Source organism: Lissotriton helveticus, chromosome 12 (assembly GCF_964261635.1).
Source record: "Lissotriton helveticus chromosome 12, aLisHel1.1, whole genome shotgun sequence".
Taxonomy (NCBI): domain Eukaryota; kingdom Metazoa; phylum Chordata; class Amphibia; order Caudata; family Salamandridae; genus Lissotriton; species Lissotriton helveticus.
Genome location: NC_136073.1, coordinates 10,664,701 through 10,677,299, shown reverse-complemented (window position 1 = coordinate 10,677,299; position 12,599 = coordinate 10,664,701). Strand labels below are relative to the sequence as shown.

The 12,599-nt window shown below is 50.4% G+C and overlaps 1 protein-coding gene across 1 annotated transcript in view; it reads left to right on the top strand.

Moving 5' to 3' along the window:
* Positions 1-2,312: 2,312 nt before the first annotated feature.
* The window catches only part of MISP (mitotic spindle positioning), a 161,756-nt gene continuing 151,469 nt past the window's right edge, over positions 2,313-12,599 (top strand). Inside the window, exons 1-2 of the mRNA XM_078670538.1 lie at positions 2,313-2,453; positions 11,187-11,524. Coding sequence (XP_078526664.1) covers positions 2,313-2,453; positions 11,187-11,524 — 479 coding nt within the window. The remainder of the gene's footprint in view (positions 2,454-11,186; positions 11,525-12,599) is intronic.

The window sequence follows — 12,599 nt, the reverse complement described above, 5'->3', positions numbered from 1 at the left end:
GCCCCCTGGACCACTGTCAGGAATCAGCACTTTTAGAACTTAGCACTAGGTAGAATTAGCACTTAGAACATAGAACATAAATCACTTTAGCACAAATTAGAACATAAAGTACACAACCAGTAATTACTGGTAACAGGTATGTACCACCTACGCAACCCTAACCACCTTAGGAACAGGTCACGCAGGGAACCAGGACCTCACTAGCACCACCTGTACTAGCAAGAACAACCACCTAAGTATCACAATACCTGTAGGGGTATAAGCACATAACACATGATACATAACATACATTCAGAGGTGTAGGGAACAAGGCACATGATGCATCAAAACACATTCAGAGGTGCAGGGAAGGAAAACACATGATGCCTAAAAACATTCAGAGGTGTATCAAAGAACACATTTGCGCAAAAATCACATTAGCCACAACCTGTGTCAGTCCCTAGGCCAACTGGCCTCTCTAGGGCTAGGACGCCCTGTGTCCCAGTGTCAGGGGCCTAAACGTGGCAGCTGCCCACAAAGTGCTGGGCAGCTGTGTGACAAAGATGGGGCCAACGCTGGAGCCTTGCAGGCTCTGCCCAATCAACTGTCCCCTTGGAGCCTCGCTGGGCTCATCACAAACAGAATGGCAATCCAGAGCCTCTCAGGGCTCGCAAAACAAATATGCCCCCTTGAGCCTTTCTGGGGCTCTTCACAAATCTTGCCCAGTGTGGGGGGAAGCGGCCCGCTGCCTGCCGGGGCCGCTCTCTCTCCCAGAATGCCAGGTCATTGGAGTCCCTCGTGGGGGACTCGAAATACCCAAATGGGCCCTGGAGCCTCGGGGCTCCTAACTACAAATGCCCCCGGGGAGCCTTCGCGGCTCTCACAACAAATGCCGCCTTGGGGGAGCCTTTAACTTCCACAAAGATGAATACCCCCAGGAGCCTCGGCCTCGCACCAACCCCCCTCCTCCCGGGCAGCTCCACTCACCGGACTGCCTTCGGGAGGCGGCGGGGACGCTGGCAGTCTCATTCTTCGGCCGGAGCTTGGTTCTCCTCTCCGGTGCCGCGGGCGGGGCTCCTACTCTCCAGTGCCTCGCTGAGGACGGGACTGCTGGCTCCCCATTGGTGCTTGCGGCCGCACCTCCGGAGCCCTTCTCTCCTCTGCCTGAGGGGGCGGGACTTCCGGCCCCTTCTCCCAGGGCCGCGCAGCTATTGGCCGGCCTGTCAGCTGCTTCCGGGTCGCCGTGGGCAGAGCGGCGGCCCGGGGGGGGAGACTTTACGGCTGGAATATGGCAATAATTAAAAGAAAGCGCTCCTAGCGCTAGGGGGCATAAAAACGGCAGATGAAGGCGGTAATGAGCGGGGTGGCACCCACGCCGCTCAGCCACAACACGGGGTGACAAAGGCCGGGTGGGCACTGGCCTCAGCAGACACAGCGCTCCCAGCGCTAGCGGGGTGACCACAGCACTCCCAAGCGCTATCAAACAAATAAAGCGCTCCCAGCGCTAGAGCAACCAAAAGGTCCAGCAAAAGGTTCCTCAAGTAGGTGGGGGGGGGCAAGGCTGGGCCCAGCGCCAGCTCACTGGGCCTCCAGGAAGGGAGACAGTCCAAGTGGCGGTTCCTCCTGGTGCCCAGCAGCAGCCACTCTCCAGAAAAGGATCCAGGAAGAGAACATCTTGCAAGGGGACACAACCCCTTTTTATACTAATAAATCCTTTGTCTGTAGGTGCAGGGTGGGGGAAGAACCAGTCGCAGCTGGTCTGGGAGCACCCTTGATGTGCTCAGCCCCTCACTCTATTCACTGGCAGGGCTTGGGTCATTAGACGCACCACAGGGGGCGGAGCCAGCATTGTGTGGGGAAAGCCCAGCCCTATTCAGGACACAGGTGCACTCCTCCCCAGCCATCAGCATGCTAATCTCCACACTCACCACCGGGCAGACCCATCATGAGTCATGGAGCCTGGCATCCCAGCCAGCTCCAGCCAATCACACACCAGACACATTTTACACTAATATGTCAACTCCTAGAAGTGGCACTTCCACACACGACACAATCATGCCACATACATCATTGCGAAGCATTCAATCACACGAGTCCCCACATACCAGACTCGAGCCTGTACACCCAACGCATCAGGAACTACCAGGGACACAGACATTCCCCATGCATTCCTATGGGAGGGCAGACCTATCTCATCACATGCACTCAGAGTGCGCACGCACTTTCCACTGGGACACAGTGAAAGTGCGCAGAAACCAAAAATTACCATCACTAGGTCACCATTAGAAGCAAAAAGTTTAGGGGTGAACCTGCCAGAAGGGCCAAGTCCAACAATGTCCCACCCTCCCAAGAGGAAAGATAGTAAGACTGGTGAAACAGCTTTACCACAGCAAAAAGATCAGGATCCTTCTCCTCAGGAAGAGGACTTGTCAGCCCCAGAGGGAACCGAGCCCCTGGAGCTTGATCCTTACGAGGTAGAGCTCTGCGATCCAGGTGGCCTCTAGGGAACAGATGTACCTTGGGTAGCAGATCTGCCCCACTCTTGAAGGCCTGAGGCAGCACGCTGCAGCACAGGAGCAGGGAGATGTCAGTGGCTCCCACAAGTTCCACAGGAAGGAAGGACCCCTGTACACTGAGTCCAGAGACCCCAAAGCTGGTGCCACTAGGAGAGTGGAAGTGCCTGAGTTGTATTGGGAGTTTCCACTCACGCTAGCCCATGACACCCCCCTAGCTGGACATCTGGGCCAGACCAAAACTTGTGAAGGATTGGTCACCCACTTCTATTGGCCACAGATGTCACAAAAAGTGAAGGAGTTTGTAAGCTCCTGTGCTACCTGTCAAACCAGTTGCAAGACAGAAGGACACCCAAAGGCCCACTTAATCCCCCTGCCAGTGGTGGGGGGTCCATTTGAAAGGGTAGGTGAGGACATAGTGGGTGCACTTGAACCTCCAACACCATCAGAAAACACATTTATACTAGTGGTAGTGGATCATGCCACCAGGTATCCTGAAGCCACTCCCCTTAGCACTACTACAGCCCCTGTGGTAGCCAAGGACCTCATTGGTGTCTTCACCAGGGTAGGATTTCCTAAGGATGTAGTATCAGACAAAGGTTCCAACTTCATGTCTGCGTACCTAAAACACATGTGGGATGAGTGTGGAGTGATCTATAAGTTCACTACACCGTACCACCCACAAACCAATGGTCTTGTTGAGAGATTCAACAAGAAATTGAAAGGCATGGTAATGGGACTACCTGAAAAACTCAAAAGGCGATGGGATGTTCTGCTGCCCTGCCTGTTTTTTGCCTACAGAGGGGTGCATCAGAAGGGAGTAGGGTTTTCACCCTTTTAACTTCTGTTTAGCCACCCAGTAAGGGGACCACTCTCTCTTGTGAGAGCAGGATGGGAGAAATCCCATCATGTACCAAAGCAAGATGGAGTTTACTATGTACTAGGCCTTCATTCCAGGATGGCAGAGTACATGCACAAAGCAAATGAGGCCAGCCAGGAGCTCTAGAAGCTCTGTTATGACCAAAAAGCTGCACTGTTGGAATTCTAACCAGGGCAACAGGTATGGGTTTTGGAGCCAGTGGCACCAAAGGCTCTCTAGGACAGACGGTGTGGCCCTCACCCTATCCTAGAGAAAAAGAGTGAGGTCCCCTACTTGGTAGGCCTGTGCAAAAGCGGTCCCCCAAAAGGGTGATACATGTAAACCGCCTAAAACAATTTTGACAGGGCTGATGTGACCATGTTGATGGTTATGGATGAGGATTAGGAGTCAGAGAGTGAACCTCTCCCTGACCTCCTCTCTTACAGCCTCAAAGATGGGTCAGTAGATTGAATTTTCTACTCAGACACCCTCTCTGCCCCGCAGCAGGCTGACTGCAAGCAAGTCTTGCAGCAGTATGCTAAGGACTATTCCTTGACCTCTGGTCAGACTCCCTTGTGTACCCATGATGTGGACAATGGAAACAACTTGGCTGTTAAAACCAAAATCTGTCGCCAGTCTGACAAAGTCAAGGAGGGCATCAGAGCTGAGATCAGGAAGATGCTGGAGTTGGGGGGTCATTGAACCTTCTGAGAGTCCCTGGGACAGCCTAGTGGTCATAGTCCCCAAACCTAATCCACAGGGTGATAAGTTAGGGGTTTCCAATTTTCTCAGTACCTTTGACTTGACTACAGGGTACTGGCAGATTGGCATGGGCCCAAGAGCAAAAGAAAAGACAGCATTCTCCACACCCGATGGGCACTTCCTATTCACTGTTAAGCCCTTTTGTCTAAAGAATGCCCCTGCCACCTTCCAGAGGTTGGTGAATCAAGTCCTTGCTGGGTTGGAGGCTTTAGTGCAGCTTATCTTGATGATACTGCTGTGTTTAGCTCTTCCTGGTAGGATCACCTGGTCCACCCAGGGAAGGTATTACAGGTCATGCAAGCTGCAGGCTTATCAAGTGGGAAAGTCACTATCAGGTGGAGGCCAAGTACAACCCTTACAGCCGAGGATCTAGGCCATCCTGGACTGGGCAGCTCCAACCACCCAGACCGAAGTCAGGGCATTCCTTGGATTGACTGCGTATTACAGGAGGTTGTGAAGGGATATAGGTCCATTGTGTCTCCCCTCACAGACCTTAAATCCAAGAAGAAGCCCAAGAAGGTCCACTGGACAGTTAGCTGTCAAAAGGCTTTTGACACATTGAAAGAGGCAATGTGCTCAGCACCAATTCTCAAAGCTACAGACTACTCCAAGCAGTTTATAGTGCAGACTGATACCTCTGAGCTAGGGATAGGAGCGGTCCTCTCCCAGACCAATGATGAAGGCCAAGACCAACCTGTTGCTTTTATAAGCAGAAGGCTTCTCCCCAGGGAGCAGCGTTGGAGTGCCATTGAGAGGGAGGCCTTTGCTGTGGTTTGGTCCCTGAAGAAGTGGAGGCCCTACCTGTTTGGAACTCACTTCCTGGTTCAAACTGACCACAGACCTCTCAGATGGCTAATGCAGATGAAAGAGGAACATCCTAAACTTTTGAGGTGGTCCATCTCCCTACATGGAATGGACTTTACAGTAGAGCACAGACCTGGGACTGCCAATTCAGATGGACTTTCCAGGTTCTTCCACTTAGACAGAGAAGACTCTCTAGGGAGAGATTAGTCTCATCCTCTTTCGTTTGTGGGGGGAGGGGGTGATAAAGTGCCCTCTTTCTGCATGGTTGCCCCCACTTTTTGCCTGACACGTGATTCAATTTGACTTGGTGTGCCCTGGGTTCCTGCCAATCAGGTTACCAGGACCTGTGTTCTTTCCCAAAGCTGTACCTTTGTGCCCACAATTGGCACATCTTTGGCCACAGGTAAGTCCCATGTAAAAGGTATAAAGGGCACTGTGTCCAGGGAGTGGCTCCAAGGACTGCAGTACCTATTGTGCAACCTTTAGAGGCCCTGCACCTTAACGCACACACACTGCAGGCTGCGTGTTTTGGTGCAGAGAAAAATGTAGTCTCGACATGGCACACATCCCTGTGTGCCATGGCTGCAACCCACTTCCTGGGGCTTAGGTAAGTCACCCCTCTAGCAGGGTGCACTAGCCCCCAGGTGAGGGTACAGTGGCATGAGCCGTGTACCCCTTCAGTGTCAATTCTTAGACATTGTAAGTGTAGTAAAGAGTAAATGGTCTGGGAGTTGGTCATTACGAACTCCACAGCTCCATTATGGCTTTAATGAAACCTGGGACGTTTGGTATCAAACTTCTCAGCACAATAATCCCACACTGATGCCAATGTGGGATTTAATGTAAAATGCACACAGACGGCATCTTGGCGACGCGCCCTGAAAAACGACCAGCCCTGGTGTGGTTCCTGAATGGCTGCTCGTCTTTGGCCATCACCAGACAGGTTTCGGCTCTCTGGGAGGAGAGCTCCCGCTCTTTGGGTCCACAAACAAAGCCCATCCTGGACAGAGGTGTCACGCCTCCTCCCCCAGGATGCGCTGGGTCCATGAGAGGCTACGCTTCAAATGCCTGCCGCCTTTGTAAGCTGTCCCTGCATTTTGCTGCCCCCATCAACTGGCTCGTACTGGTTCTGCCCCTCACTTTGGGCAGGAGAAACAGCAGGAAAACCGAGCTAGGAGGAGAGGTGTGCCGACCTTTGCCAACCCTCTCCTCAGGTGGGGGAGGCGAGGTGAAGCCCACATCTCGGTTCCCCCCATCTTGGAGTTGAGGGGACCCCACCAACCAGGAGGAGGCTCGTGCCCTCCTTCCACTGGAGGGTGGCATAATAGGGGGTGACCCACTCCACAGAAGGGACCCATTGATTCTGACCTGCCCACCCCTTTAACGGCCATACATTTAGTATTTGGGGGTAACCCTGAACCCTGCCTCCTCATATTTGAAGAAGGACCGAAGAGCCGTGCTGACCCAGGAGGAAAAGGACACCTAATGCTTTGGCCCCAGCCCTATCGGCCTGTCCCGTCTTTGACCTGCCTACAGCAAGAACTCCAGAAAGTCCAGCAACCCCCAGAGCCCGGAGGCTGCAACTATCTTTAAGACTCTGTCTCCCGTGAGCAACCACAGAATCCGGATCCAGGCGGCTCCGTGGTTCTACACTACTCTGCACCGAGAAGGTCTCCCCAGAGATCCTGACCTGGGATCAGGTGATCCCCAACCTTAATCTTCAAGCTGACACCTGCAGCCTTGACCTGAAGGGTCCCCCCGACCGCGACCGGAGCTGGTAAGAAGAATTCGACGCCAAAAGACACCCTTGCACACGATGCTCCCCAGCCTTTGGTGGCCCAGCTGATGGTGTCCAGGCATCCCCCAAGATCCCAACTTACCTCTCCAGCCGGTGACCGCCTTCAGGAAGTCTCCCCGCCCGAGCCTGCAGCAGCTTTTCTAAACCGGAGTTCTCCATTGCAATCCACAGGGTCCCTGACGTCTTCTTGGCACTTTGCATCCGGCCGCCTCTGTGCCATTGGTGGTGCAGCTCCTGTGCTGATTTTTGGCCCCTGAAGTGCTGATCCTAACACCCGGAGCTTGACTCCGACACCCGAGTGGCCTGCTTGTGAGCATTCCCTGGCCGAAGTCCCCCTTAGCCCCATTGACTAACATTGGGCCCCTGCGCTCTGCACCCGGCCGCCCTAGTGCCGTTGGTGATGCAATTTGAGTGTCAACCTAGACCTTGGGGAACCTTGGTCCTAACTCCCAAAACTCTGGCTCGTAAGTCCAGTACTTACCTGTAAAACGATACCCATTTTTTATAGGAACTAATATTACTAGTTTTTGGTCCAAAATCTTTCTAAGTATTGAACTGCTGTTTTGTAGGGAAGAAAAGTTACTGTGTCTTTAATCTCGAAAAGTCTTAATTACCTTGTATTGTGAGATCCCCGGCGTGGTATCTAGGCATACCACCCCGAGTAGTCAATGTAATCCAAAAGTAATCCAAAATTACTCAAAAAGTAACTACTGTGTAATGTAAACTGATTTTTGAACTAATACAAATCTGTAACGATTGCAAATCAATTCCCAATTGCACTTCTTGAAATGTTCTATGATTGAAAGTACATTTTACCTACCTGTGCCAAGTCCTGCTTGGGTCTAAAAATAAAACATAGGTATATCTATTTTTATACTTACCTAATTGGTCTGGTTTCAGTGTCTGAGTGTGTGTCATCAGTCTTGAGTGAGTGAATACAATAAATGCTTAACACACCTACTGGATAAGCCCAACTGCTCACCCACACTACCACAAGGAGAGCTGTTAGTGTTTACCTAATTTAGCCTCTGATATACCTCTGAGGACTCGCTGGACTCTGTGCACACTATGCCTTACTTTGGAATGGTATATACAGAGCCAGCTTCCCACAGGAGGACCATAAATGTGACAGCGATGGGGACTTCTCCGCTGATTTACTTATAACACCTTGTGCTGGATTTAGAGTGGATTGTATCATTTGGTTTTTTTTTTGCTGTTCGTGAAGGAAGTAAAGTGAGGGCGAGGAAACAAAAAGGAGTCGCACACAACAGGAGATGCTCATATGATGTGGAGGGGGGCATTAGTTTTTCCTATTTTAAAAACAAAATCCAGCTTTGCAATTTTGTTTTTTAAAAAGCAAAACCTAATTAAAAGTTTGCCTGGCAGGCATTATCTTTGCCGGAGCAGTCTGACAAACATTTAACACGTTGACAGGAACAACCGTGAAGGCAGCGCCCGCCAATGCGTAGAGATTTCCACAGGACCTGCAGACATCTCGAAATGCGGAGGCCTGGTACTCCATCAAGGTGACGGAGTATATTACCCCAGTCCCTGGTGGAGTAGATATCCTACTCTGTGATTTAAATTAGGCCCACTATCTTTTTCTTGCAGGGGCCCTGCCCTTTCCAGGACCTCACCAGGGATGTACACCTGAGTTACTGGTTAGTGGTTCTGTTATAATGAATTGATTCAGTAGCCGAGGTGTAGATTAACCTCTTGCGCGCTCATGATGAGGTCAGCTCGTCATGAGCCACGGCGCTCCGGTGCTCATGACGGGCTGAGCTCGTCATGACCGCGCCCGTTACTTGGAACGCTCGTACGCTGGACTGATTCCCCTGCTGTGCTGAACGTTCCATTGGAACGGGCGCGGTCATGATGAGCTCAGCTCGTCATGAGCACCAGAGCGCCGTAGCTCATGACGAGATGACCTCGTCATGAGCATGGGGGCGCTGTACGCGCACCCCCCCCCCCCCCCGACCCTCAGCAAAGCGGGGAAATTCCGCTAGCGGCGGAGGGGTTAAGGATGAAGATTTATTGTTCTTAGTTCTTAGGATGGTCTTGTAGTAGATCTGTATTTAGCCCCACCCGGAGCAGCCTCCCTGCCGCTTAGATCATACCCCATCTGACTGTCCACATCACAGGCTTCCTCACATTCCATTCCATCACCATCACACCCACTTTCCACACAGCACATTCACACTGGCTGTGCAGCAAGGTCAGAGAAACAGGAAAGATGCATTATATCATAAATCAGATACAACAGGATCGCAAGGCCATCGGGTCCAGGGTAGGTTTTATGGGAAGTTGCAGGAGGCGTTCATTTCCAGATATAGAAGGAAGAAATAAAGGGGAGACATTTGTGAAGACAAAAGGGTAGTTGTCATTGCCTTGACTAGGTTATCGGCACAGAGCAGGCGGCTGGTGTGCTCTAGTGGTGGAATATAGCACATTACAACGCAATGTATTACATTGCGTGCTTTTACAACGCGGTCGTTACAACACCGTATTGGTAGTACGCGATGCATTTACATCGCAAGTCATTACAACGACTTGCAGTAGGGGGCGCGCTGGACTTAGGAATAGTATTATTTACTATTCCTACTCCAGTTTGCGCAACAGTAGGGAAGGTGTTGGAATTCATTTCCAATACCTCAGCACCCCCTACTGCAAGTCGTTGTAATGACTTGCGATGTAAATGCATCGCGTACTAACAACGCGGTCGCTGTAAGGACCACGTTGTAATAGTACTGCAATATAATGACAGCGCTGTAAGCGCTGTTTCCCGTGGCGGTGCAGCACATGGGTGGTAATGCAGTATTGTTGAGGGTGGTTTGCGGGTCATTGTTAGGGCTTGTTGTGGAGACTCTGTAAACAAATATGTGGGTGATGACGGTAGATGTCTCAATGGACTCTGGGATGACGTGGGGTGGGAAAACACCGCGTGTGATTGCATTGAGCATTGCTTTGCTTTCACCACTGGTGTCAATGACAGTCTTCATGCAGCAGTCTGACGTTGATTTGCAAGTGGAGACATCTGCTGGCATTGAAGTCTTTAGTGTGCCGGGGCGAGCCGGGCTTTTGTTCGACCTTCTTGGCATGGATGGGTGTGCAGGGATCACTGAAGCGCCCGTTTATTACCACAAAATTACACCCCAGGGTACTCTGGGGGTGGGCTGTTGCTCCAGATATGCAGTGGTCCCCACTAGTGTTATGATCTGTGTCTCACCTCCTTCCCATTGGTGCAAGGGGGTCCTCTTCTGTGGTCACACTGAGATGACACTAGGGTGGGTGGTCTGTGCCTTTTCATGTGTTTGTCCAGCTCTCTTTGTTTTGTCAGGTCAGATTAGCCTCTCTCTTGTCAGCAACATTCCTGGAGTCAGCTTTCTCTCTGTCAGCATCAGGAGCCATTGTTTGGGGTCTGGTGGGCACAGTACGTCATCTCTCTGCCTCCCTGCCAGGGGCACGGGCTAGCAGGCATAGTACGTTAGCGCCCCCTCGCTGTCCACAGTACATGCATGGTTTGAGCTGGCACCCACTGCCAACCGGTGCATCGGACACTTGTCGAACGACACTCTCAGGAGTGCTGGGTGTTTTACAGACGAGTCTCCTGCAAGCACTGGGTATGTAAGACCACTCTCCTGCAAGCACTGGGTATGGAACAGACCACTCTCCTGCAAGCACTGGGTATGTAACAGCCACTTTCCTGCAAGCACTGGGTATGTAACAGACACTCTTCTGCAAGCACTGGGTATGTAACAGACACTCTTCTGCAAGCACTGGGTATGTAACAGACACTCTCCTGCAAGCACTGGGTATGTAAGACCACTCTCCCACAAGCACTGGGCATGGAACAGACCACTCTCCTGCAAGCACTGGGTATGGAACAGACCACTCTCCTGCAAGCACTGGGTATGTAACAGACACTCTTCTGCAAGCACTGGGTATGTAACAGACACTCTTCTGCAAGCACTGGGCATGGAACAGACCACTCTCCTGCAAGCACTGGGTATGGAACAGACCCCTCTCCTGGAAGCGCTGGGTATGTAAGACCACTCTCCTGCAAGCACTGGGTATGTAACAGCCACTTTCCTGCAAGCACTGGGTATGTAACAGCCACTTTCCTGCAAGCACTGGGTATGTAACAGACACTCTTCTGCAAGCACTGGGCATGGAACAGCCCACTCTCCTGCAAGCACTGGGTATGGAACAGACCCCTCTCCTGGAAGCGCTGGGTATGTAAGACCACTCTCCTGCAAGCACTGGGTATGTAACAGCCACTTTCCTGCAAGCACTGGGTATGTAACGGACACTCTTCTGCAAGCACTGGGTATGTAACAGACCACTCTCTATCGAGTACTGGGTATTGAACACACCCCTCCTGGAAGCGCAGGGTATTTACCAGTCCACCTTCTCAGGAGCACTTGGAGGTTGACAGCACACGTTGCGCAAAGTGCCTAATGTTGGATTGAAGACTTTACGAGGAGCTTTGCTCGGTGGACACGTCATCCGCCAGGGAGCGCTGGGCTTTGGCCAGAACACCACTGTGGAGCATCTGATGTTGGACACAACACTCTCTGGGGAGCACCAAGGGTTGGACACAACTTTTTTGGGAGAATCTCTTTTAGAGAACACTCTCCGAGGAGCACCGTTGTTGGACAGGACTCATCGCCGGAAGCACCAGGTGTTGGACCTGAGATACCACCAGCCGCTGGACCTTCGAGTGCCAGAACTGAGAGAGCACGGATATGTCACCATACCATACCCGCAGGTAAGTCAGCTGGCAAACACATGCCTCCTGCTTGGAAAAAGGTAAATCCAAAGACAATCCTATTTTCGTATAATTTTATCCGCGCTTTGAAATCGTGCTTTATATGTTTTTTTCTATTTTCTTAGTTGCCCCTTTCAAGAAGCGTCCGTGTACGCGTGCTCAATAACTAATAATAATAATGATGATGATCAATGCACCATCCCCGATCAGTGCTTCTAATAAATGACCAATCATTCATGAAGGTATCCATCTAAAACCAAAAATAAAGGGTAAAAACTAAAACCACAAAATAACTATCTTTTAATGCAGTCTTCCAACAGCCAATCCCTAATCAGAGTTTCTTTGTAAGTGACCGGTCATTGCTGAGGGTGTCCATTTAATGACCAACGTTCTATTAATTTATCCTTTTGGCAACCAGTTCCTAATCGATGTTTAAAATAAATGACCAATCACTCAATAGTGTCCATTTAATGAAAATCCTTGATTAATCTATCATTCTAATAATGCATCCCTAATCAGCATTTTCAATAAACAACCAATCAGTCAACAATAAGTCCATTTAATAAAAATACTTGATTAATGTATCCTTCCAACAGATAAAGGTTAATCAAACTGGGTCGATTTCGCTTAATTTGCAACGGTGACGTATGCCACATTTGTTACTGAGATCTACACATATGATAAATGACAGGAAAACATGTTCTTCCTCTTTGGTCATTACCTGTGTCATAAGTAAATAAAAATATGCACTAATGACATTTTATGTTATTCAATGGGGTTGTGCGTTATATTCTATAAATAGTGTTGATGTATGTTAATTGTGATGATGTCAAGTAATCAAACAATAAACATGACTAGGGATTTGTCTGGAGAAGGATCAGTCCCTGGTCGGCTTATAGTCCAATCGATCAATCTATTATCAGCGTACCCAGTTACGCAATCCATCATCAATGAGTTTCCAGGTTACCACCAATACCTAATTAATATAGCTGCCTTACAACCAATTGCCAGTCACTATATCTCACTGACAACCAATCCCTGGTGATGTATCTCAATAATGAGCAATACCCAATCAATAAACACCCCTAATGGCCAATCCCTAATTCATTTTCAGAG